The sequence below is a fragment of the Scyliorhinus torazame genome, chromosome 6, assembly GCF_047496885.1.
Source record: "Scyliorhinus torazame isolate Kashiwa2021f chromosome 6, sScyTor2.1, whole genome shotgun sequence".
In the NCBI taxonomy this organism is placed as follows: Eukaryota; Metazoa; Chordata; class Chondrichthyes; order Carcharhiniformes; family Scyliorhinidae; genus Scyliorhinus; species Scyliorhinus torazame.
Window position 1 is genome coordinate 160,902,905 of NC_092712.1, and position 27,100 is coordinate 160,930,004.

General features: G+C 47.2%; 1 protein-coding gene across 1 annotated transcript in view; it reads right to left on the bottom strand.

Annotated features, from left to right (window-relative positions):
* The window catches only part of calcr (calcitonin receptor), a 546,460-nt gene that overhangs the window by 340,173 nt on the left and 179,187 nt on the right, over positions 1-27,100 (bottom strand). Inside the window, exon 2 of the mRNA XM_072509015.1 lies at positions 8,962-9,051. Within this exon, the coding sequence (XP_072365116.1) occupies positions 8,962-9,012 (51 nt within the window). The 5' untranslated portion in view covers positions 9,013-9,051. The remainder of the gene's footprint in view (positions 1-8,961; positions 9,052-27,100) is intronic.

Genomic DNA, 27,100 nt, shown 5'->3' on the forward strand with positions numbered 1-27,100 from the left:
GATCAATAATTCAAGCACCTAATTGGCAAAATGACTCTTGTGAGCTTGAGCTGCATGCAATTAACAACTGTATCACTGAGTGAATCCCAAATTTACTCTTCCTCCTGCAGATAATGGTTTTGAATGCTGCCTTTTTGAAGATAATCATTGCTTGTCAGACTATTATTTCTGCTACTTCATTGCTGATCCTCAGGTGTGCATTTCTTTAGCTTATAATCTTCAAACTAAAATCACAATATTAAAGTTAATGAGCAGCGGAATATTCAGGCTGAATATTTTATTTCTCCTCAGGTAGCATATTGGTAGTGACCTTTAGCCCACTGTCTCATTGGATTGTATACTTTATTCGCTTTGGAAGGAAGAAAACTGACAATACCAGACATTAACCAACAAGGATACTTATTGTATACATTGCTGATTCACACACAGGCCCTTTGGGAATAAATTTTGGTACCTTCAAGTGAAAGCATGAGAAGCAGATAATGATAATAAATCGGAAGTTAGCAAACAAGAAAGATATCTGTGCTCCCATATCAATGCTTCGTCCAGGGTAAGGGAGAATGCATTTCATTTTCTTCTTTTTTGCTTCATAGCATCCCCATTCCTACAAATTTTGCTCTTTTTGGAGGAATCCTTGCAGACATTTTGAGAAAAGCAGGCTTCACATCTGTCCTTCCAATTTTCCACTGTCGTAGGAAAATGCTTGACCAAAGCACAGTTGTGATTTGGAGCTCTGTCTGTGGTAAATGGGCAATGCTGTGTTACCACATTGAGCACTGTCCTCTGAGAAACACGGCACCAATATAAGGTCTTATGAGATTTATGTTTTAAGCTGTCTCTTTGCTTTAAGGTAAAATGGAGTAATGAAGACGGTCATGTAATTTGCTATGAACTCTGCCGACGACAAATCTATGTGGCTTTGTTACCATGGAGACCGGGAGCCCAGATTGAGACTTACTGAGCGCAAAGTGCAACATGCAACTTGAAAAGGAAGGCAAGGGCTGTTGAGCTTACCACAGACAGACTTTCAGGAGTGAATTCTCCCAAAGAATTTCTGGTGGGAGACGAGGTGCAATTCTCGCCAGGTGGATTAGCGATATCCATAACACAATCCACCCGGAGCCAGGCTGATTTGTGCCATGGGACCCGAAGAGGCCGACCAGACTGGATCTTCAGTGATCGGTGCCCCAATCTCAGAATAACCATACAGCGGCACTCCTGCATCCTCGCCAGCAAGGTCCCCATTGCTGGAAAAGCTCCCCCCTCTCTGGCATCAGGCCCGCACAAGTGAGCAACACCCCTCTATGAGTTCACCAAAGACACCCTCCTTCAGAGCCATCTCTTCAGGTTCCCCCTTCAGACCCACCCCTTGGCAGTGACAACCTTCCTCCTGCCACCCTGGCAGTGTCAAACTGGCACTGCCAGGTTGTCATTGCCAGCAAGCCAGGGGGTAGTGCCAGGGCGCTGTCCAGTCATGTCCAGGCTCACCCGAATGTTACAAAAGCTTCTGAGCCCCCTGGTGTGATCGCCACATCTGTCCAAAGAATTCACCAGTGGCTGTGAGAAGGTCCTCATTGAGGAATACTTGGAGTTCAATGTTTGAGTGATGCCAGCTGCTTCTAGGAAAGAAAATGTCCTCCAGTGCGGGCATGCTGTCCAAGCATCAGAGGTTGAAAAAGATTGAGTCCAAATAAAATGCTATCAAATTGTACACCTGCTCTTTCTCAGAAGCACTTCAGAGTGGAAAGAAACGCATGATGAAAAAGAAGCACTTCGAGCACCTGCTATTTCGAGGCAGCATGGTTAATGTGAAGTGCTATAAAAACAAACAAAACTAATCATTCCTCTGAGATAGCTTTCAGCTGCCAATCAAGAGGCTTGTAGATGTCAATGGGATGTGAAATTCAATGTTAACAAACAAGTATAAGGGGATAAAAGCAGGCATATATCAACAGTGAAACTGCAATGGCACGTTCAATTTAAATGACGGCATAATCCAGCATTGAAACCACAGAGCCTATTGAAACTTCAAGGGAAATGAACTGCTTCTCCAAGAAACAAGCTGCAGAATGGCTTTGTCCTGTGAGAGGATTTTAGGAGAGACAGGCTGCAGCTGTCCCTGCTATGAGGTGTTCAACATGAAAGAAAGCAGGTTTCAAGGTTTCACAGACCCAAAGTGACCCCTGTGGCGCACAAAGACTCCGTGAGACAAATAGAGTGAAGTCGATGAGGCTTTATTAAGCGTGTCTGTTCCCCAGCAGCCCGATAGTAAACTGGCCTGCGGGGAAAGGCACCGGCTTCTTATACTTCGCCTTCAGGGCGGAGTATGAGGTCAACGGCCAACCAGGACCCGGGATCTGTCAGCCAATGACATTAGGGCTTCCAGTCCCACATGACCCCCAATACATACTACCACAACCCCCATCCTGGAGAGAGCCCCGACCACTGCAATCGACTTTAATCTCACTAATGAACCTAAAATGAATGTAAATGAGCTGCGCACCTAGTCAAGCTGTTCCAGTACAGCAATAACACTGGCATGTACCCAGAAATGTAGAAAATTGACCAGGTATGTTCTGTACACAAGAAACAGGACAAATCCAACCCAGTCAATTACCACCCTATCAGATTACTCTCAATCATCAGTAAAGTGATGTAAGGGGTCATCAATAGTGTTATCAAGCTGCACTTACTCAGCAATAACCTGCTCACTGATCACTGATGTTCGTTGTGGGTTCCACCAGGGCCACTCAGCTCCTGACATCATTACAGCCTTGGTTCAAACATGGACAAAAGAGCTGAACTTCAGAGGTGAGGTGGGAGGTAACTGCCCTTGACAACACGGTAGCATTTGATCGGGTCTGGCATCAAAGAGCCGTAGCAAATCTGGAGTCAATGGGAAGCAGAGGGAAAGCTCTCTAATGGTTGGAATCATTCCTGGTTGTGGTTGTGGAGATTAGTCACCTCAGTCCCGAAACATTGTCACTGCCAAGGGGTGGGTCTGAAGGGGGAACCTGAAGAGATGGCTCTGAAGGAGGGTGTCTTTGGTGAACTCATAGAGGGGTGTTGCTCACTTGTACGGGCCTGATGCCAGAGAGGGGGGAGCTTTTCCAGCAATGGGGACCTTGCTGGCGAGGATGCAGGAGTGCCGCTGTATGGTTATTCTGAGATTGGGGCACCGATCACTGAAGATCCAGTCTGGTCGGCCTCTTCGGGTCCCATGGCACAAATCAGCCTGGCTCCGGGTGGATTGTGTTATGGATATCGCTAATCCACCTGGCGGGAATTGCACCTCAGTTCCTGAGTTCCTCAGGGTGGTGTTCTCGGCCCAACCATTTTCAACTGCTTCATCAATGACCTTCCTTCCAACGTAAGGTCAGATGGGGGGATGTTCGCTGAGGATTGCACAATGTTCAATGCCATTCCCAACTCTTCAGGCACTGAAGCAGCCCACATGCAAATGCAGCAAGACCAATATCCAGGCTTGGGCTGACAAGTGGCAAGTTACATTCGCACCATACAAGTGCCAGGCAAAGACCTCTCCAATACGGGAGAATCATACCATCTCCCCTCAACATTCAATGACATTACCATCACTGAATCTCCCACTATCAACCTCCTGGAGGTCACCATTAACCAGAAACTGAATGAATGAGCCATATATATACTGCAGCTACAAGAGCAGGTCAGAGGCGAGGAATGCTGTGGTGGGTAACTGACTCCTCAAAGTCTGTCCACCACCTACAAGGAACAAATCAGGAGTGGAATGGAAAACTCTGCACTTGCCTGGATTAGTGCCACTCCAACAACACTCAAGAAGCTCAACACCATCCATGACAAAGCAGCCCGTTAGACTGCTCCTCCTTGCACAAACATTCAAACTCTCCACCACTTACACACAGTGGCAGCCATGTGTACCATCTACAAGATGCACCTGCAGAAACTCACCAAGGTTTCTTAGACAGCACCTTCCAAACCCACAACTGCTACCATCTAGGAAGACAAGAGCAGCAGATATCTGGGACCCCCACCACCTGGCGATTCCCCTCCAAGTCACTCACCATCCTGACTTTGAAATATATCGCTGTTCCTTCACTGTCACTGGGTCAAAATCCTGGAACTTCTTCCCTAACAGCACTGTGGGTGTACCTGCACCATGGACTGCAGAAGTTCAAGAAGGCAGGTCACCACCACCTCCTCAAGGGCAATTAGGGATGGGCAACAAATGCTGGCCTGACCAGCAACACTCACATCCTACAAAAATTAATTTTAACAAAGTGATCAGTCTCTCGCCCTTTCTGGAATGGGCCGGAAGAATGGGCAACTGTTATTGCGCCCAATGCACATCCCGTTTTGGGGGTTTCCTGCAATTTTCTCGAATTGGCAGGATTTGCTGCAGCCACTGAATTGTCCCCTCACAGTTCTTTGCACTGAAAGAGAGTTCAATGGGTGAGGGGGCTTCTCCTTATGTGTGGTGAGGGAGAAGAGGGATGTGCATCAGCGAACCTGTGGGGGGCGAGGTTGGGGGGATGGAGAGTGCCCCCTGATACTTCTATAGGTGGGGACAACCCTGAACTATGTAGGGGGGGCTCCTCCATGGCCTTGGGGTTGGGAGGTGTGGAGGCACGCCTTTGCACAGTTCTGTATGTGGTTAGCGATACGACCTCCAACCAGCTGGTGGTGATAGAGATCTAACATGTGACTTGAGACACCCGCCAGTTGCAGTTGGTTGTAAGACGTACATGAGGATAGTCGCATTAGAAATAGCTCCAGGAGAATTCACTGAATTCATTTATTCATTACTGTCTGTATCACAATTCTTTAGTTATCTTTCCACGTGTTAATCTTGTTAATAAATTATCTTACTAGTCAAAGAACTAGATGTTCTGTACATATCTATACTACAGCCACAACACAGAACAGGAGGGAGTTGGTTTTCTCACATATTGGAGCTCCCTTTAAAGATGAGGCCTCAGTCTCTGTGTATCCTGGCTTGCTGGCTCTATAAGACACCCACCAGAGTGACAGCGGAAATTGCACCTCTTGATTTCCTTCAACAGTGTCAGAAGACCTGGACAGAAAACCTGGCTGTTGGATATAAGTTCAGTAAGCTAGACATGAACTTGTTTTCAGCTTTGTTTGGATAAGGTCTGATGGAAATATTCGACTATCAACATGCACAAGGGTATGTACGAGTACACCTGGCTTCTGTATGGTGTTTCCTCAGTGTGTGCAGTGTTTCAGCGCATGACAGAAGGCATCTTGCCTGGTTTGTCATGCGTTGTTGGCTATTTAGATGATGTTCTTATCATGGGGCCATGGAGGAGGAGTATCTGCGGAACCTCAAGGTGGTGCAGCAGAGGTTTGTTGAATATGGAGTCTACCTGCGCAGGAAGAAATACATCTTCCACGTAAAGGAGGTCATGTATTTGGGCTCATTCGGGAGGGGCTACATCAGGTAGCGGATAAGGTACAGGTGATAAAGATGACCGCTGTCCCACACAATGCCATGGAACCTCTGTTCCTTTTTGGGGCTGATAAATTACGATGGGCGGTTCATTCCGAACCTGGCTACCATCCTGGCCCACCTCCATTTGCTTTTTAAGAAGCACCAGCCCTGGGTTTGGCGTATGGCTCAGTTGACAGCCCTTAAGATGGTAAAGTGACGACTATCCTCTTCGGGGTGCTGACTCACTTCAACTCAACAAAGCTCTTGTAACATGACGTGTGACACCTCGCCATATGGCATAGGGGCTGTCCAGTCATATAGGATGGGTACGGCCATGACCGTCCGATTGCATTTGCCTCCCGGATGTTGACGGCAGTCGAATGGAACTCCGCGCACATTGAAAAAGAGAGGACCTGGCAGTCATTTTTGGCGTCAAATGTTTCCACCAGCACGTCTATGGTAGCCATTTTGTCATCATAACTGACGGTAAGCCACTGCTCAGCCTTTTTCGCGAGGACAAAGTGGTACTAGCATTAGCCTCCGCACAGATCCAGGGCTGAGCTTTGAAGGAGTACTCTTAGAGCACTGCCCAGGGATACAATTTGTGCGTGCGGACACATTGAGTCGTCTTCTCCTGCCGGTCATGGCTCCTGACCCACCCACGATCGACGAGGTCATCGCGGTCCTTAACTTCATAGGCTCTTTGTCTGTGACCACCTCCTGCATCCGTGATTGGGCACAGACCGCACTGTGCTGGCTAAGGGACATCATTTGGTGTTGTACGGTGAGCAGTGACAACAGCTACCAGAGGAGTTGAAAGCATTCTCCAAGTTGTTGGAACTGACCGTGAAGGACGGTATCCTCCTGTCGGGCACGAGGGTCGTCGCCCCTGCAAAAGGGTAGGCTTTGGTTTTGGAGGAACCTCCATGTGGGACATTCTGGAGTGTCCAAGATGAAGATGTTGGCCAGAGCTATGTTTGGTGGCCAGGGTTGGATGCAGATATTGAAGTACTGGCCCAGCAATACCCTGTCTGTCAAGAACATCAAAAGCTCCCCGCAGGGGAGCCCCTGCATCCCTGGGAGTGGCCAAAACATCCTTGAGCTTGCATTTATGCAGACTTCTTCAGTCCTTTTTGGGGGTTGATGTTTCTGATCCTGGTGGACACCCACTGGAATAACTTGGAGATCCACCGTATGATGTCCATCACGTCCCGGGTGGCCACAGAACACCTGTGTACTTCTTTTTCGGTCCATGGAATCCCTGAGCTGCTCGTCACCGATAATGAAGCCTCGTTTACGAGCAAGGAGCTTGTTGCTTTTACAAAATGCCATGGGCACCGCCCCTTCACACCTGGAGTCAAATGGTTTGGCTGAGAGGGCCATGCAGACGGTCAACTGTGAGCTGAAGAAGCAGTCCGCTGGCTCGATGGATACCCGGCTGGCAAGATTCCTGTTTTCGTACAGGACCACGCTTCATGCTGTGACTTGGGTGGCCCCTTCTGAGTTGTTAATCAATTGTAGACTTTCAACACGACTGTGTTTTCTTCTACCTGACTGTGTTTGCTTCTACCTGTCACTAAGGTGCGCCACAACCAGAAAGCCCAGGGGCGTTGCCCGGCTCGTCTTTAACTTCTTCGATTCTTCACACCTGATGATGCAGTCTATGTTTGCAACTTCGTCGATGGCACTTGCTGGCTTTCTGGGATTATCGTCCGCCAATTGGACATTGTGTTTTACCAGGTTCATGTTTGGAGGCAGCTGATACGACGATACCTGGATCATATACACTCCCGGCGCTCTGTACTTTGAGAGGTGCCCTGGCCCGGATCCTGCACTGCCGGTACGGCCTGCTGTGACTCCTCCATTTTCCCATGATGCCGACATGCCAGACGTCCTATCCTCAGGCTCCGACGTGGAGACGCAGTTGTCTGAGGCCTCCAATGCTGACGTGGTTCTGCCGCCTTCGGCCGGTTGGCCGCCCAGGTGTTCCTGTCATAAAGTTCGTTCACCGTCGATATATAGGCCGGTCCTGCTCACCCACTCAAAGGCAATCTTCCAGAGCCGAAAAGCTTTCGTCATCCAGCTGCTGTGAGTGTTGCATCAGTTTCGCCTTCTTCTTCTTTCTCGGTATTTCGAACTTCGTCGTCTTCTCCTTGTCATCGTCCTTCAAGAAGGAGCTCGGACTTTAGTGGGGACGAATGTAATAACCAGCACAGGACATATGGTGTGTATGACCACGGGCAGCATGGTAGCATTGCGGATAGCACAATTGCTTCACAGCTCCAGGGTCCCAGGTTCGATTCCGGCTTGGGTCACTGTCTGTGCGGAGTCTGCACATCCTCCCCGTGTATGCGTGGGTTTCCTCCGGGTGCTCCGGTTTCCTCCCACAGTCCAAAGATGTGCAGGTTAGGTGGATTGGCCATGATAAAAAAATTGCCCTTAGTGTCCAAAATTGCCCTTAGTGCTGGGTGGGGTTACTGGGTTATGGGGATAGGGTGGAGGTATTAACCTTGGGTATGGTGCTCTTTCCAAGAGCCAGTGCAGACTCGATGGGCCGAATGGCCTCCTTCTGCACTGTAAATTCTATGATAATCAAATTCTATGAAAATGATTGTTTTCCCCGTGCTCCTCGAGAACTTCGAGCTCCCCCGCTAGGGGCGGGGTAGCTTACCCGTACTTGCATAAAAGGTCGGCCATTGTGGAATCGACCGACAGAGAGAGAGAGTACCCAATGAGGTGTAACCAGGGCTCATGTAAATACATGTTGCTTAAATAAATGTATTTTACTTTTACTCGCTTGACTCCCCTTACCTTATTAAAGTAGTCATGGGTGGGAAGTAGTCTAGGGTGGTGGTAATCGTGGGGCTGGCGTGTTGTGGGGTCCGGGGGTAATGGGGTGGCGGTGGGATAGGTTTGGCGGGGGGTGCTGTGTATAATCAGGGGATTACTAGTATGCTTACCTACGGGTTTGAACTGATTTTAATCCTTCTAATCTTTCCTGGGTAACTTCTACTAAGTGAATCGGAACCATCTGAAGTCTCCGATTTTAAAGCAGAGATTCAGAAGGTTTCTGATGCAGATAATTGCCCAACGGAAGTCAAAACATCTCAGTCAATTCTTGTGTGGCTTGTGCATGGGGACTTCCAAAGAGTTCCCCAGCGCACCATCGGTGTACCTCCAGTGTACAAACATACTGCGGCTGGATGATTTGGGCCAAACTCTGGCTATTTTTAATGTTTATAAAATGGAATAATCGATAACGCTGAGATTTTAATTATTTTCAATGGGATACTGAACCATTATTTGCTTGGTTTGTTTGCCACTTCAAGTGAGAATGGGTGTGAGGTGCATATCTATGAAACACAACCAGTGGTAAGGATTTGATACACAAATGTAAAGCAAAGGTGAACAAAGATAAACAACTCTTCTGCTTTGGATGACAATGTTCCCGTGTAAACATGCTGTGCTTTTGATAACAAGGTGCCTTTCTTGATAAGCATTGCTTGACTTACCAAAGTAAATGCCACCGATAACATGAAGCTGCGCAAAAGTAGTTTTGTCATAGTTGCTTCTCCAGGTTTTACGTTGATCAGTGGGAAAACCTGCAAATATGATTAAGCAAAAGATGAACATACAGAATTACATGGGATATACATACATTTGGCTGATGTGGTTCATGCTGGCGTTTGCACTCCACTACAGCCTCTCCCCATTTTAACTCATGTATCAGCACAACCCGCTATTCCCTTATCAAACTTTCCTTGTATGTACCTATGATATTTGTTTCATAATCCTGTAATAATGAGTTCCATACTCTCACCACTTCCTGGGTAAAGAAGGTTCACCTAAATTCCCTGTTTGATTTCTTGGTCATGACCTTATCTTGATAGTCTCTGAGGAGGTTTTGTGGCTAATGTGCAGCACCTCTGCCTGTGAGACATGAGCTCTAGGTTCATGTTGCATTCCAGAACTTGTTGGCCATGGAAAGAGCATTCATGATATGACCAAGCAGGTTGGTAATCAATTTGTCCCAATTTGACCATGTCAGGCAGTAAGAGTAAAAGAGATTCCTGATCAGTCATTGGGGCCAACATGGGTGAGATTTCTGGTACGGCGCGCTCCCGCTCGCAGCGGTATTCTCCATCCCGCCAGCTGGCCAATGGGATTTCCCATTGTGGCATCCAGCCCCATGTCTTCTCAGTGTATGACAGAAATCCGTTGTGAAAAAGGCATGAGGGGAGCTACATACTTTCCTGGATGGACACAGCTGAAGAAATAGTTTTGCTCTTCCCCACAAGTGGACTATTTGTGTTTACTGTCAAATAATCTTTCATAAGACTGCTACTAATTCACCTCTGAATCTTTGATATCAAAGGAAATGAGATCCAGGCTGTTCATCCATAGATATAACTGTGCAGTTTTGATACCATCCTTGTCAACCTTTTTAGCATCCTCCTCAGTGTGGCTATGTTTTTTAATAATATGCTGACCATAACTGCACACAGTGGTCTAATTAAGGTTAAATGTTTAGTATAACTTCGCTGTCTTTTAATTCCACCCCTTTTGATATAAGCTCATGCACTTAGTTCCCTTTGTAGTATAGAACTTAAATATTGTTGTTTAGTTTTTCCTGATATGTATGACCTCTTGGTTCTGGTGTCGTCCTGCTAAATCCTTTCTTTGGATCTTCTCCAGTTGCTTTTTATCCTTTACGTGATGTGGAAACCAGAACCATACACAGTACTTTATGTGTGATCTAAATAAAGTTCAATGCAAGTTTAACTTCTATCTTCCAGAAATAAATCCCAGTGATGTGTTTGCTTTTGTTCTGGCCTTATTAAACCACTACCTTTAGTGGTTTGTGCATCTGTACCCTGGATCCCTTTGATTATGCAGCCTATTAAGGCTCTTATTTTCCAAGGAGCATGTGGCCTCCTAATTCTTCCTAATAAAATGTACCACCTGATGCTTATCTCTATTGACATTCATTTACCAACTACGTGCCCGTTTTATTTCTCGTATTTTGTTGCAGTCCTCAGTATTAACTGCGCACCAATTTAGTTGTGTCCACAAATTTTGCAATTGGATATCTGATTCTTGAGTCCAAATCCTTTATGTAAATGGTGAACAAGACTGATGCCGGCACCAATGCTTACAAAACATCCTTCTCACAGTCTACTAGTCTCAGTAGTGCCCCTTAATCCTTACTTTCTATACTCTGTTCAATAGTCCATTCTGCGACTTGTCCAGCTCCACATATTCTGACCATTCCATATTATTGATCTGATTGAGTTAATATATTATTATTATAAACATTTATTGTTTACACCATCATTCCGCAAACTTTCAAGAAAAGACAAACCACTTTCTTTTAAAAACCTACATCACTTTATTAGAAAACCAAAAGTCCTTGTAAGGGATATATGTTTGTGGGTAAACATTTAAAAAAAGGTATAGTTTTAAGTGGGTTAGTAGCACAGTGGTTAGCACTGTTGCTTCACAGTGCCAGGGACCTGGGTTTGATTCCCGGCTTGGGTCACTGTCTATGAGGAGTTTGCACTTTATAGAGTCATAGAGTCATCGACATTTACAGCATGGAAACAGGCCCTTCGGCCCAGCTTGTCCATATCGCCCAGTTTCTATCACAAAGCTAGTCCCACTTGCCCGCATTTGGCCCATATCCCTCTATACCCACCCTGCCCATGTACCTGTCTAACTGCTTTTTAAACATATAACGTTCAAGTTCAAAGTTCTAGTTCAAGTTTGACCCTTGTCTGCTTGCGTTTCGTCTGGGTGCTCCGGTTTCCTCCCACAAGTCCCAAAGATGTGCTTGTTAGGTGAATTGGACATTCTGAAGTCTCCCTCAGTGGGGCCGAACGGGCACCGTAGTGTGGCGACTAAGGGATTTTCACAGTAACTTCATTGCAGTGTAATATAAGCCGACTTGTGACACTAATAAGGATTATTATTATTATTAATTTAATGTCTCTGCACCTGGAAGGGATCTTTAGTTAGATTTATGCTGGACAAAGGTATTTGTATGTGTGCAGGTTGGTTTCAATTCCAACTGGGTTGCTGTTGTTGTTAGAGAGGGCTAAACTGTGAAAAATAAAGAAAAAGAACATAATCAGGACGTATTGCTTAGCAACAGAAGGCCTATTTCCAGAGGGGAGAACTTTCTTTGTTCTTTTTTTAACGGAAAAGTCAGAGCTGTTGCAGATACACAGCTGGAGAGGAAAAATCCATAGCTCTGCTCGAAGCAGGAAAAGGTGTACTATGGAATAATGTGCAAGGAAGCAAGCTCCAGAGAAATTAAAGGACAGTTGGTTCTAAAAACCTGGAAATAGAACAGAATAATGTTCAAGGCACCACAGACAAAGTTGAGAAGGAATTGACTGTAGATAAACTAGGTTTCTAACGGTTTCTAAAGTAATCCTAAAGTTTGGAATGTTTTAATACAGTCTCTGAAACAAATTTTAAAGTAATTGGGAAGACAATATTGACTGGATAGCAGGGTATGTGTAACAGTCAAAGTCAGTCGAGACAAAGGAATCCTGAAAAGGGTTGGTGTAAAATCCTGGAGTGGATTCACTGGTAAACGTGGGATGGAAGCTCTTCCCACGGCCAACAATAAGAGTCTTTTGGAAAACTTGGACTGGATTTCAGAATGCAAACCACAAATGGAAAGCATGATCATGACAGAAGATTTTAAAGTATGTTTTGGGGATTAGATTATGGAAACTCTTATGTGATCATCTTCTGGGGGATTTAGAGGAGGCAACCAAAGACCTTCACTTGGGGTTTCAGAATGGAGTGTATATCTGACCACAGCTCTTTGCATGCAACAAAGGGTCTATTTTTGTTCGTGGGACCATTGTAGCTTGAAATGTACTTTGTCATCCATAGTAATCTTAAAACTTGAGTGCATTGGTTAAGCTAAGAGGAGAGGAAAAGAGCACTGCATTATATTACATTTTTTTCAGGTTGAATAAATGTATTTCCCTTGTTGGTAAAACTAATTAGCGGTCCTGTGACTCTGTTCCTCCACCTTTAATAAAAAAAAGTAAAAGTTATGGTTTTGTGATCCAAGGTTCCATTCTCAGATCTTTCAGTCCAGTTATCAACTAGGACCGCAACAACTTCAATAAAGAAAATTTGAGCACGTTATGGGAGCAGGGTGGAAGATTTCATTCGTTACAGATTTACAATTTGCTTACACAGAGAAAACCTTCACCATTCCCACAGAATACAGAATGGTTTATGGCATCATCTGGCCTCAACTGGTTTCTGGACCAGATATTCATTATACCATGGAGGTTACACAATACTATTCAGAGGTTTTCAACCTTCTGCCCCCGGGTCCTGGCAATCTGGCTGTCAAATCCCAAGAATATCAATCCTATTTTCAGATTTTTCATAGTTGTTGAAGATTTGCAAAATGCGGTCCTAGTTATAGTACTAGAGCCCAATTTGTTGATAAATGCTTTAATAGTACATGGAAATCAGTTGGCATCAGATATTTGAGATGGATGCAAATGAATAGGAACATGGATTTACATGCCAGCTGCAGGGTATGTATCAATGATAAAGGCTAAGCTGCCTGATGGCTCAGTGAGTTTACCCTTCAAGTAGCTAAGCAATACAACAATGAAGGTGCCTGCTTTGATTCCTTGTCTGTGGGTCATCTCAGCAGAAGGATGGTGCAAGTAGCAACAATGCTTATGAGGAAGGGAGGCAAACAAAACAGCTGGTTTTCCTGCTACTGACATCCGTGTAGATGTTGAAGGGAAGGTAACTGCTGGCACTAACTGCTAAGCTCACACATGAATAATGGACACATGGGCAAGGTGTTCCTGGGTGACTGTCATTCAAATATCTGCATCTCATCAAGGAGCCAACACATCAACTAATTTTTAATAAGGCAAAAGTATTGTCTATTTGGCACAATTCTCCAATAAAATCAATAATGCCGCGATCTACCGGCCATGTTGCACTGGAGCGAGAGAGCGGCACGGCCGGTAGATCCTGGTCGAGGCCTCCCACAGGCTTCTTGGCAGCCTTTATGCCTCACAAGATCTACGCAGATCTCGCAAGGAATTGGAATCAGAATCCCGCCCAAAATGGGTGTGACCAAACAGCGCGCACCTGAGTAGTTGTTTTTAACCGGAGTAGGTTTAACCATACTTAGACGGGTTTACCTGGTATCTACCAGCTAGCCGGGATCTACCAGCCTCCCCAGGAATGCCGCAGCCAGGTGTCATTCAGTACTGGTCCACACAAACAAAGACCAATGGGAACGGTACCTGGGGCGATTCCCAGGCCATCAGAGGTCCCTGGGTGGCCAGGGATCATGCACGGTGGTCCCCTGCCCCTCTGGAAAGTGGGCACCTTGGCACTGCCCAGCTGACATCTTGACACTGTCAAGCTGGCAGGAACACTGCCAGGGTACCAGTGCAAGGGTGCCAAAGTTCTAGGGTGGCACTGCCAAGAGTCAGGGCCTGAGCGGGGCCATGCCCATGAAAGGAAGATGGAGGGGATGTATGAAGGGTGGGGGAGTGCAGGGCAGGTAAGTAGGGGCCTCTGGGAGATTGGGGGGGGTGATGGTTGGGGGTCCTGGAAGGGGAGGCCTATAAGAGGGCATGGGGGGCCTGTAGAGGGGGCCCCCAGGGGCCCCATAGCGGGGTGTCCTCATCTGGGAGGAAGGGAGGGAGGGTGGGGTAAAGCCCATGTGTGTGGGCGGTGGCATTGCCCATGGGTGGAGGGTGTGAGGTGTAGGGGACACATGAGTTCGCTTAGAGATTGGGGCACCCTTTCAAAATAGCAGCCCAAACTGTTAGTCCAATCCTCAGTGATTAAAATAATTCCAAGTGTGGGCTAAACCAGTGAGAAATGCCCCAGGACCCAAAAACGTGACAAAGGGTGTGATTTAATGTGATAGTGAGCGGAAACTGCCATAAGCTCCCAGCGAGGCCGCCATCGCTATAAAACATTAATTGGACCAGATAACGAGGCCCAACGGGCTTCACAGCACATATGATTGTCCCGCCGGCTGATTCGTCGCCAGCATTACCCCCCCCCCCCTCCCTCTCCCGCTAACAAGGGAGAGCAGCACTTAGACCGATCCTGCATCGCCCACCCTACACAGCTCGCATCCATGGCACTGAGCAGATCAGTCTCATGATTTGGGAATGCCAACCTGGCCAGACCAATAGACACGGTCAAAATCAGATGGGTTGCCCTGTTTCCCCGACGGTCTCATAAGGTCAGCCACAGGGCAGTCAGTGCTGCCTGGGAGGAAGTGGCAGCAGCCGTCTGCTCGGGGATCGTCACCAGGACGACGAGAACCCACTGCTGTAAGAAGGTCAATGATCTCCACATGGGTGGGTTTGCACTGGCCCACTCACATCACCCAGGCCATCCTCGACCCCGTTCCATGAGCATGCGCCTGCCACTGCCCCCGCCCAGCACCATTCCGTGCCCCGGCCTACCCATGCCCGGCAGTGCAGCCCATGCCACCACCGCACTCAATACTCCTCATCCCCCCTGCCCATACATCCCCATCCTTTCCCCATACTCCCCATCACTCCCAAACGCCACATCTTCCCCCCAACAAACCCCCAACCCAACCCCAGTGATGAACGGCACGTGCAGCTCACAATGCCCTCTCTGTCTCCCCACAGGAGAAGTTGGCCCTCAACAGATGGGGAGGACCCAGACGGGCAGCGGGTTGCTGGACATAAGAGTCTTCACCCTTACAAGGAACGGGCCCTGGTGGTCATGGGGGTGGTAGATGACAGATCTGACACCGACGTAGATTGGTGTACGGCGGAGAGGTGAGATTCCACCTGCTCCCAGATGACCTGTCACATGTGAATTGTAAATGCCTTACAGAATGATCCATCATACCCACTGACCACATGTCCCTTCTCCCGCAGGATCCTCACCCAACGGTGCCGGCCCATTTGGCGTGGTTTTCCCCCCCCCACCCTCTGTCTCCCATGAGAACCCCTCAGAGGGGAGCTCCAAGGAAACCACCATATTTGTGGCACAGCTATCATCTCCACCCTCTACCAGCGCAGAGACACATACCTCGGTGTGCGACAGTAGTGGACAGGCTTCTGGTGCACATTCTGGTGAGCACCACACAGTTCCGATACACATCAGGTGGAGGCAGGAATGCCCAAATGAGACAGCAGTCGGAGGTCTGCTGGGTCCCAGGACCCAGTCAGCTGCTGAGCCTCTGGGACAGGTTTGCCTGGATCTGATGCAGTCGATAGGGTGCGACTGTGAGATTCAGAGGGGGATGTCAGCAACACTCCAGCAGGTCCATAGCCAATTGGAGGAGTCCCAGAGGCTATGTGTGCAGGAAATGGCGCCGGCAATGCGTAGCACCAAGGCCAACACAGCTAGGCTGGCGACTGCACAACATCTGCAGCATGAGTGGAGGTGTCCAAGGCTTGGCTCAGTCAGTGATGGCCATGGCTGAGAAATTCGGCAGACTGTCCGCCTGGCTGGGGGACGTGACCCAATACCAGGCTGACCTTGTTGATGTGCTGCGGGACATGTCACAGTATCAGATGGACATTGCCTTGGCACTCCAGAGTAAGTCCCAGTCACTGGGGAACATCGTAGAGGGCGTCAACACCGTGCTGCAGACATTGGGGAGTCGCCAGGCCTGGTAGAGCCAGATGACACAAGGCAGCCAGAGCTCAATCCAGCTGTCCCTCCGTCCCGAGGTGAACCCCAGGGCCCTATGGTCACCGACCTGGAGGAAGGAATGCTGGGTGCCAACCCGGAGTCACCCTGATGAGTGGCGATGGCCGCCACCAGCTCCCCCGAGACCCACATCTCTGACAAGGGGCATCTTGGTAAAAGCACCCGGAACAGGGTGGCACGGGCACGGCATGTGCCGCCGGCAAGTGGGCCAGGGCCCTTCAGCCCCAGGGCACCCAGAGGATGCCTGCAAGAGGCATCAAAGGCCACAGGACACGATAGGCAGCAGGCTGACTCCACCTCTAATGTGCATCTTGGGGACAAACCTAGACGCAGAGGTAGAGCACAGAAGGCTAAGCAGGTCAAGGATCACTGAGACGGCAGGGGGAGGAGGGGAACTGAGGGCATGGGCGGATGGGTGCGATGATGGGGGGAGGGATGGGGAATGTAGCCATGCCTTAAGTTTCCTCGGTTCCAAGTTCTGGAATACCCACCCTACAACTGTCTACTTCCCTGCATTGTTTTCCTCCTTTCAGATATTACTTAGAACCTACCTCTTTGCCCAAGCTTTAGGTCATATGATCTAATATTTCCTGCCATGGTCTGGTGTCATACTTTGATTTACAGTGCTCATGTGAAGTGCCTTATGTTTAATTGGCCACTATACCCCCTACATTAAAACAGTAACTATACTTTTGGGATCTCATTGATGCTAATGCCAGTGGCAAGGAGAAATGGTTAGGCTTTCTCTTGTTGGAGATGATGGTTGCTGTACTTGTGTGGTCTGAATGTTACTGGCCACTCAGTCCGAGCCTGTCTGTTGTCCAAGTTTTGACACCTGTGAGCCTGGAATATTGCACAATCAGCAGCGAACAACATCAGTTACCGCTGCAGCTGCAACCACAGTAACTGCCGTTAGAAAGTGCAAAGACCATTCTAAATTAGTTCATTTATTTGTAGAACTTCAATTTCATAGCAATTCTGTTCAGTTTAGGTGTATCTTGCATTGTAAAACTTCAATTTCAGTTCAATTTAATTGAAATCTATTTTCTTACAGATTGAAATACAACAAACGTGTGAATGAGCTGCTGCCTACTCCTCCAAACTACAAGATGTGAAGATATATAAAGAACAGAAAAACACCATGTAGTTGGAAGACTGCAAAGTAAGTATATGTCCTTGTCTTATCTGTCAAGGCTGAACAAATTGATTTAACCCTTACAATAATGTGAGAGTTTGTGAGGTTTTATAACCTTCCAGGAGGCCGAGGAATCTGCAGCCTCAGAGTCCCTGTGGCCCCACCCGAGTACGATTTATCCAGATGACGGGGCGGAACAACCTAATTTTTCCTAGCACCCGGGTGTGGACCGGGGTGTTTATATAACACCATATAATCATAGAATTTACAATGCAGAAGGAGGCCATTTGGCCTATCGAGTTGGCCTTGAAAAGAGCCCTACCTATGCCCACGCCTCCCGCCTATCCCTGTAACTCCGTAACCCAACCTAACCCTTTGGACACCAAGGGGCAATTAGCATGGCCAATCCACCTAACCTGCACATCTTTGGACTGTGGGAGGAAACCAGAGCACCCGGAGGAAACCCCCTGCAGACACGAGGAGAAATGCAAACCCGACACAGTCACCTGAGACCAGAATTGAACCTGGGACCCTGAGCTCTGAGGTAGCAGTGCTAACCACTGCACAATTGAGCCGCCCCATAAGATATAGGCGCAGAATTAGGCCATTCAGCCCATTGGGTCTGCTCCGTCATTCAATCATGGCTGATATGTTTTTTATCCCCATTCTCCTGCCTTCCCATGACCTCTGATCCCCTAATTGATCAAGAACCTGTCCATCTCTGTCTTAAAGACGCTCAGTGACTTGGCCTTCACACCCTTCTGCAGCAAAGAGTTCCACAGATTCACCACTCTCTGGCTGAAGAAATTCCACCACATCTCAATTTTAAAGGATTGCCCGTTGAATCTGAGGCTGTCCTTGGGTTCTAGTCTCTCCTACCAGTGGAAACATCCTCTCCACATCCACTCTATCTAGGCATCTCTGAGAGCGGAGCTAGATTTCATGGGCCCTGCTGTGGACAGAAGAGCATTTCGTAAGAGTCCTTCCTGTTTATTTCTTTTGTTCCCATTCCTTTTATTTTATTTTATTATTTTTGGTGCAAGGAAAATAATTTCCAGAATTAGAATATGTCTTGAAGCAGAAGAGTGCCTGCCAGGACATTTATAAACGGCTTAGATGACTATGTAGGGAGTAGGGTCAGTAAGTTTGCATATGACACAAAGATTGGCCGGCTGGTTAACAATGAGGTAGCGTGTCTTGGGTTACAGGAAGATACAGACGGGATGGTCAAATGGGCAGAAAGGTGGCAAATGGAATTTCACCTTGAAAGGTGTGAGGTGATACACTTTGGAAGGAGTAATGTGACAAGGAAGTATTCAATGAATGGCCTGATATTGGGAAGTTCCAAGGAACAAAAGGACCTTGGCGTGTTTGTCCATAGATCTCTGAAGGCAGAAGGGCAGGTTAATAGGGTGGTGAAAAGGCATTTGGGACACTTGCCATGATCAATTGAGGCATAAGTTACAAAAGCAGGGAAGTCATGATGGAGCTTTATAGAACTTTGGTGAGGCCACAGCTGGAGTACTATATGCAATTCTAGTCGCCATATTATAAGAAGGATGTAATGTCACTGGAGGGGGTGCATAGGCGATTCACCAGGATGTTGCCTAGGGTGAACATATAAGTTCTGAAGAGAGTTTCGATAGGCTTGGTTTGTTTTCGCTGGAGCAGAGAAGATTGATGGGCAACCTGATCGAGGTGTACAAGATTATGAGGGGCATTTACAGGGTAAATAGGGAGCAGCTGTTTCCCTTAGTTGAAGGTTCAGTTACGAGTTCAAGGTGAGGGGAAGGAGCTTTAGGGGGGTTTGAGGAAAAACTTTTGACCCAGAGGGTGGTGGCAGACTGGAATGCACTGCCTGGGAGGATAGTAGAGGCGGGTTGCCTCATATCCTTTTTAAAAGTGCCTGGATGAGCACTTGGCATGTCATAACATTCAAGGCTATGGGCCAAGTGCTGGTAATTGGGATTACGTAGGCAGGTCAGGTGTTTTTCATGTGTCGGTGCAGACTCTAACGGGCTGAAGTGCCTCTTCTGCACTGTATTATTCTGTGAGTGTGTTCCTAGGTTTTGTATTTTGGGAAAGAGAAACCAGACTCATCAGCGCCGAGTGTATCTCAGTGACCAGCTTTGGAGGAAGTTGGTTACATGGGCTAACTGGCAAACTGTGGGTTGGCCAGGGACAGTGTTCTACCTGACAACAGTCAGTGATTGGTTCCTGCCAGGTGGATTTTTCAGAGAGAACCTGTCAGAAGCCACTACACCCTCAAGGGAAGAGGAGCTGTTTATTCTCCTTCTCTCTGCTGCCGGTTGCCTGCTATCTCTGTGAGTGAAAACATACAAGCTGAAGGAAAAGAAAGTGCCCAACTGAAGGCCTAACCTTGAGAAAGAGATTAACTAGAAGACATCCATCTGAACAAAAATCCTCATTCTTTTATTTTATTAATATTTCGCTACCACTTCCATCCCACTTTCCCTTCGGTGTTATTTGTCTCTGTGTGTGTGTGTATAGAGGGAGGTGGGTAGTTAGTAAGGGGGGAGGGCTTGGTAATCAGGTAGTGGATAGTCAGTTGTATATTTTGCCTATTTAATTATAATTACTGTTACCTGGTTTGTTAAATTTAACACAAGTAACCTTTTATTATATGAAAGGCATTATATCAATGCTTCAGAGAGGCCTCAAGGGCTGCTGTCTGTGCTTTTGAAAATAATGCATCCATTTTCCACAGGGGAAAGGGGGCTGGGTCACAGACCAGACTGCAGTGAAGCTGCCTCCAGACTCCATTAATGTCTGCAATGAAGAAAATGTTCCCCTGGTGTAGCCACATATGAAGGCAATGGATTGCACTATGTGACCCCTGTCATCTGCTTCACATCCTGTGAAAGGAACCTCAGTATCATTCCAAGTGTGCTATATGTATCAAACCATTACCGCACCCTGAGCTAGTGCACGGTCAATTCCAGCTCCACTTTACCCGGAGTTGTAAAACAGGTACAATAGCAGCCATTTAACCCTAACAAGATTCATCTGCTTCTCCAATTCTGGATTTTTGTGTATCCCATATTTTAATCACTCCACCACTGGCTGCATGGGGTCCAACCCCTTGAATTCCCTCCCCAAAATATTTCCACCTCACCACTGCACTCTTGTCCTTTAAAATACTCCTTAAACCCTAACGGTTTATCCAAGTTTTTGGTTATTTGTCCAAATATCTCCTTATTAGCTCAGCTGTTTTATGACGCCCTTTTAAAGAGGCATGGGACATTTTACTGTGTTAACGGAGCTATATTAATGTAACCTGTTGTTGTTGCTTTGTCACAGAATGAGAAGAGCTTTACTTTGCTTTGCGCAAGTCAAGGAGACACAGCCGGAGTGAGACATATCCAGAGTGGGAATTTGGAACTTGGTAATTTGGTGCAGTGAGGTAATCAGGAAAGGGAGAGAACCAGAGAGCATCTGAGACCCTCGGAAGGTAAGTAAGTGATTTTTATTCATTTTAAATTAAAAAAATTAAGCATTGTTAAACTAATTAAACATAATTACTTATTACTTAATTATAATTTAGAGGAGGATCTAAGCAAGAGATCGGAGAGTACTGTATTTAGCTTTCACATTTATAGTAGAAATCTAGTGCTATGAAACATATAGTTAACAGTAACTTTTTAAAAAACTTTTAAATTTAATTTTCTAATTAATTGATGCAATGCCAATTAGAGGGGTGCAGTGCTCTGACTGTGAGATGTGGCAGGTCCGGGGGGCTTCCAGCATCCCGGATGTCTTCATCTGCAGAAAGTGCACCCAACTGGAGCTCCTCACAGACCGCATAGTTCGGTTGGAGCAGCAGTTGGATGCACTTAGGAGCATGCAGGTGGTGGAAAGCATCATAGATAGAAGTTATATAAATGTGGTCACACCCAAGGTGCAGGCAGAGAAATGGGTGATCACCAGAAAGGGCATGCAGTCAGTGCAGGAATTCCCTATGGTTGTCCCCCTCTCGAACAGGTATACCCTTTGGATACTGTCGGGGGGGATAGCCTATCAGGGGAAAACAGCAGCAGCCAGAGCAGTGGCACCACGGCTGGCTCTGATGTTCAGAAGGGAGGGTCAAAGCGCAGAAGAGCAAGAGTCATAGGGGACGCTATAGTCAGGGGCACAGATATGCAATTCTGTGGACGTGAAAGAGACTCCAGGATGGTATGTTGCATCCCTGGTGCCAGGGTCCAGGATGTCTCCGAATGGGTAGAGGGCCTCCTGAAGGGGGAGGGCAAACAGGCAGAGGTTGTTGTACATATTGGTACTAACGACATAGGCAGGAAGGGGCATGAGGACCTGCAGCAGGAGTTCAGGGAGCTAGGCAGAAAGGTAAAAGACAGGACTACTAGGGTTGTAATCTCGGGATTACTCCCTGTGCCACGTGCCAGTGAGGGCTAAAAATAGGAAGATAGAGCAGCTAAACACGTGGCTAAACAGCTGGTGTAGGAGGGAGGGTTTCCATTATCTGGACCACTGGGAGCTCTTCCGGGGCAGGTGTGACCTGTATGAGAAGGACGGGTTGCATCTAAACTGGAGAGGCATAAATATCCTGGCCGCGAGGTTTGCAAGTGTCACACGGGAGGGTTTAAACTAGTATGGCAGGGGGATGGGCACCGGAGCAATAGGCCAGAAGATGAAAGCATTGAGGGAGAACTAGGGAATAGGGCCAGTATCGCTCTGAGGCAGAGCAGACAGGGAGAAGTTGCTGAACACAGCGGGTCTGGTGGCCTGAAGTGCATATGTTTTAATGCAAGAAGTATTACAGGTAAGGCAGATGAACTTAGAGCTTGGATTAGTACTTGGAACTATGATGTTGTTGCCATTACAGAGACCTGGTTGAGGGAAGGACAGGATTGGCAGCTAAACGGTCCAGGATTTAGATGTTTCAGGCGGGACAGAGGGGGATGTAAAAGGGGTGGCTGAGTTGTGCGATTGGTTAGGGAGAATATCACAGCTGTACTACGGGAAGACACCTCAGAAGGCAGTGAGGCTATATGGGTAGAGATAAGGAATAAGAAGGGTGCAGTCACAATGTTGGGGGTTTACTACAGGCCTCCCAACAGCCAGTGGGAGATAGAGGAGCAGATAGGTAGACAGATTTTGGAAAAGAGTAAAAACAACAGGGTTGTTGTGATGGGAGACTTCCAACTTCCCCAATATTGACTGGGACTCACTTAGTGCCAGGGGCTTAGACGGGGCAGAGTTTGTTAAAACAATATGTGGACTGTCCAACTAGGGAAGGGGCTGTACTGTACCTGGTATTGGGGAATGAGCCCGGCCAGGTGGTAGAAGTTTCAGTAGGGGAGCATTTTGGGAACAGTGACCACAATTCAGTAAGTTTTAAAGTGCTGGTGGACAAGGATAAGAGTGGTCCTAGGGTGAATATGCTAAATTGGGGGAAAGCTAATTATAACAATATTAGGTGGCAACTGAAGAACCTAGATTGGGGGCGGATGTTTGAGGGTAAATCAACATCTGACATGTGGGAGGCTTTCTAGCGTCAGTTGAAAGGAATTCAGGACCGCCATGTTCCTGTGAGGAAGAAGGATAAATACGGCAAATTTTGGGAACCTTGGATAACGAGAGATATTGTAGGCCTCATCAAAAAGAAAAAGGAGGCATTTGTCAGGGCTAAAAGGCTGGGAACAGACAAAGCCTGTGTGGAATATAAGGAAAGTAGGAAGGAACTGAAGCAAGGAGTCAGGAGGGCTAGAAGGGGTCACAAAAAATCAATGACAAATAGGGTTAAGGAAAATCCCAAGGCTTTTTACACGTACATAAAAAGCACGAGGATAGCCAGGGAAAGGGTTGGCCCACTAAAGGATAGGCAAGGGAATCTATGTGTGGAGCCAGAGGAAATTGGTGAGGTACTAAATGAATACTTTGCATCGGTATTCACCAAAGAGAAGGAATTGGTGGATGTTGAGTGTGGAGAAGGGTGTGTCGATAGCCTGGGTCACATTGAGATCCAAAAAGACAAGGTGTTGGGCGTCTTGAAAAATATTAAGGTAGATAAGTCCCCAGGGCCTGATGGGATCTACCCCAAAATACTGAAGAAGGCGAAAGAGGAAATTGCTGAGGCCTTGACAGAAATCTTTGGATCCTCACTGTCTTCAGGTGATGTCCCGGAGGACTGGAGAATAGTCAATGTTGTTCCTTTGTTTAAGAAAGGTAGCAAGGATAATCCAGGGAACTACAGGCCGGTGAGCCTTATGTCAATGGTAGGGAAATTACTGGAGAGAATTCTTCGAGACAGGATCTACTCCCATTTGGAAGCAAATGGACGTATTAGTGAGAGGCAGCATGGTTTTGTGAAGGGGAGGTCGTGTCTCACTAACCTGATAGAGTTTTTCGAAGAGGTCACAAAGATGATTGATGCAGGTAGGGCAGTGGATGTTGTCTATATGGACTTCAGTAAGGCCTTTGACAAGGTCCCTCATGGTAGACTGGTACAAAAGGTGAAGTCGCACGGGATCAGGGGTGAGCTGGCAAGGTGGATACAGAACTGGCTAGGTCATAGAAGGCAGAGAGTAGCAATGGAAGGGTGCTTTCCTAATTGGAGGGCTGTGACTAGTGGTGTTCCTCAGGGATCAGTGCTGGGACCTTTGCTGTTCGTGGTATATATAAGTGATTTGGAGGAAAATGTAACTGGTCTGATTAGTAAGTTTGCAGACGACACAAAGGTTGGTGGAATTGCGGATAGCGATGAGGACTATCAGAGGATACAGCAGGATTTAGATCATTTGGAGACTTGGGCGGAGAGATGGCAGATGGAGTTTAATCCGGACAAATGTCAGGTAATGCATTTTGGAAGGTCTAATGCAGGTAGGGAATATACAGTGAATGGCCGAACTCTCAAGAGTATTGAAAGTCAGAGAGACCTAGGTGTATAGGTCCACAGGTCACTGAAAGGGGCAACACAGGTGGAGAAAGTAGTCAAGAAGGTATATGGCATGCTTGCCTTCATTGGCCGGGGCACTGAATATAAGAATTGGCAAGTCATGTTGCAGCTGTCCAGAACCTTTGTTAGGCCACACTTGCAGTATAGTGTTCAATTCTGGTCGCCACATTACCAGAAGGATGTGGAGGCTTTAGAGAGGTTGCAGAAGAGATTTACCAGGATGTTGCCTGGTATGGAGGGCATTAGCTATGAGGAGCGGTTGAATAAACTTGGTTTGTTCTCGCTGGAACGACGGAGGTTGAGGGGCGACCTGATAGAGGTCTACAAAATTATGAGGGGCATAGACAGAGTGGATAGTCAGAGGCTTTTCCCCAGGGTAGAGGGGTCAATTTCAAGGGGGCATAGGTTTAAGGTGCGAGGAGCAAGGTTTAGAGTAGATGCACAAGGCAAGTTTTTTTACACAGAGGGTAGTGGGTGCCTGGAACTCGCTGCCGGAGGAGGTGGTGGAAGCAGGGACGATAGTGACATTTAAGGGGCATCTTGACAAATACATGAATAGGATGGGAATAGAGGGATACGGACGCAGGAAGTGTAGAAGATTGTAGTTTAGTCGGGCAGCATGGTCGGCACGGGCTTGGAGGGCCGAAGGGCCTGTTCCAGTGCTGTGCTTTTCTTTGTTTTTTGTTCTTTGACAGGAGAGATAAACAATTATGGGACTTTCAACAGATTTGTCTCAGCTTGACACAGTTGCCTCTGACTCAGGAGTTCAAGCTGCAATCGAGCTCACAAAACGTAGCCTGACACCGTGACATAGTAGTGGCAACACTGCATTATTGAAGGCCCTTTCTTTTGGCTAAAGCAATAAATATATACACTGTGTCTGACATTTCAGTTACATTATAACACCCCTGTCTAAAGAAAACCAGAGTTCTCCAAGTGTCTAGTTTAATATTCCATCAAAACAATACAGGTCCATTCAGATCCATCAGAGTTATGTAGGATAATATATCAATGTACTTCTTTCTTTCATTATTTTACTTAAATAAGTACCCACCACCTTGCAAAATGCAAATAAAGATGGGCAACAAATGCTGGCTAAGCCAGCAACACCCATGTGTTGTAAAATAATAATAAATATACAAATTCCATGCAGCTCAGGGTTGAATGAGATTCAATAATTGCATGCAAACCTTTTTTGCTTCATTTTTATTGAACTATTTTAACCCTCACTCATCACAACCACAGACTAACGCAGAAAAACAATTGAGGGATTAAAATTAATTATTATGAATGGCAGAGAACATAGAACAAAATAAATTAAAGAGCTTTCAAAATGCCTCCGCCTCACCATTACACTGCTTTAGCACAGCTACATCTGTTTAGTTAGAACACATTTCTCCCACTCAGAACAATGGTGTACCTGCTTAACTGATTGGGTCATGTTCTTTGGCTGTTATAAAAAACAATGGTCAGGATTTTTTGGATTGCGGGATTTCCCACCCAGTCACCAGAAGAGTTGTGAGGGAACACATCCCCACCAATCGCTGCAGCCCCGCAGCCATTTATTGCTCGAATGAGTATTAAATGTCTAAAGTTGGGACTTCCATCCTTCACTCTGGTGGAAGACCCGCCTCAGAGAGCAGAGAGCCAATCTGATTAACTGGCATCTCTGTAGTTCCAGCAACACCAGTGGTAACAGTGGCCATGGGAACTATAAACAATACCCAGATCCTAAGGAGGGAGTACAGGCAGGAGGCGGACCTTTGCTGGGTCTGCCCATGGCAAAGGAGGCCCTTTCCCGCCCAAGGCTTGAGTATGGTGATCTGCTGGGCTTCACTCACTGCACCTGAACTCCTTCTGCAAATCTCAAAGATGAGGCTGCGTGGGAAGTGGCCTTTAAGTGGCCAAGAAATGCAGGGTGTACTTGTTCTTTCAGATCTCATTTGTAGGGCAGAATCATCGTGGGGTGCGGGGATGGGGTGGGGGGACGCGGTGGGGGAGCGTGCGGGAGTTACACCTTTCTCCTTTTTTCAGCACTAGCTGCCGTATTTTGGTGAATCTCCCTTCATGTAAAGTCTTAGGCAGGCGACTACTCGGAATGGATGTCTGTAGAAACATTTTTAAAATTCTGGTTACTATACACTTCTCCTACTCCCCGACCGGTCTCCCACCCCAACCCACACCGAGGCCAGGGTATTTATATCCCAGCAGTCCTAGGAAAAGGGAGTTTAGCCACACCAGCTCATCTGGATAGATCATATTCAGGTGAGGCCACAGGGACTCTGATGTTGCAGATCCCTGGGCCTACTTAGGGATATAACACCCCTCTACACCCCCCCACCCCCCCCCCCCCCCCACCCAAGTCCAATACGCGTCCATTTCGACGGAAGGGGGCAAATCCTTTTCCCTCTTTGCCTAAGGCTGATTATCCTGGACCCACCACTCTGGGGCTGGGGGGTGTAATGGACAGGGGAGCGTCACTTCCTGGTCGAATGCCTGGGTGGTTCCTCAGCCTTTTGTTCAGCGGTCACCCCTGGGCCTGCATCAATGTCCGTGGGCAAAAACTCCATGTCCGACTCCTGGTCAGGCTGGTCGATTTACCTCATTTCAGAGTCACAAGGTCCAGTCGTCTTGTTGGGTACCACTGGCAACTGCTCCGGAGGGTGGGGCACCACCAGGCTCGGGATCCGTGGTCGGTCCTCGGGTACCTGTCCACCCAGCTCCGGAGATGATCCATGTGCCATTTGAGTCCTTTCAGCGTGTCAACATGCTCAATATCTGACAGAAAAAATGAAAGGACCATCGGGTGGGCGGAGTTGAAGTCCAGCACTACTGGACAATTGAATGAGAACCCTGATGAAATTCA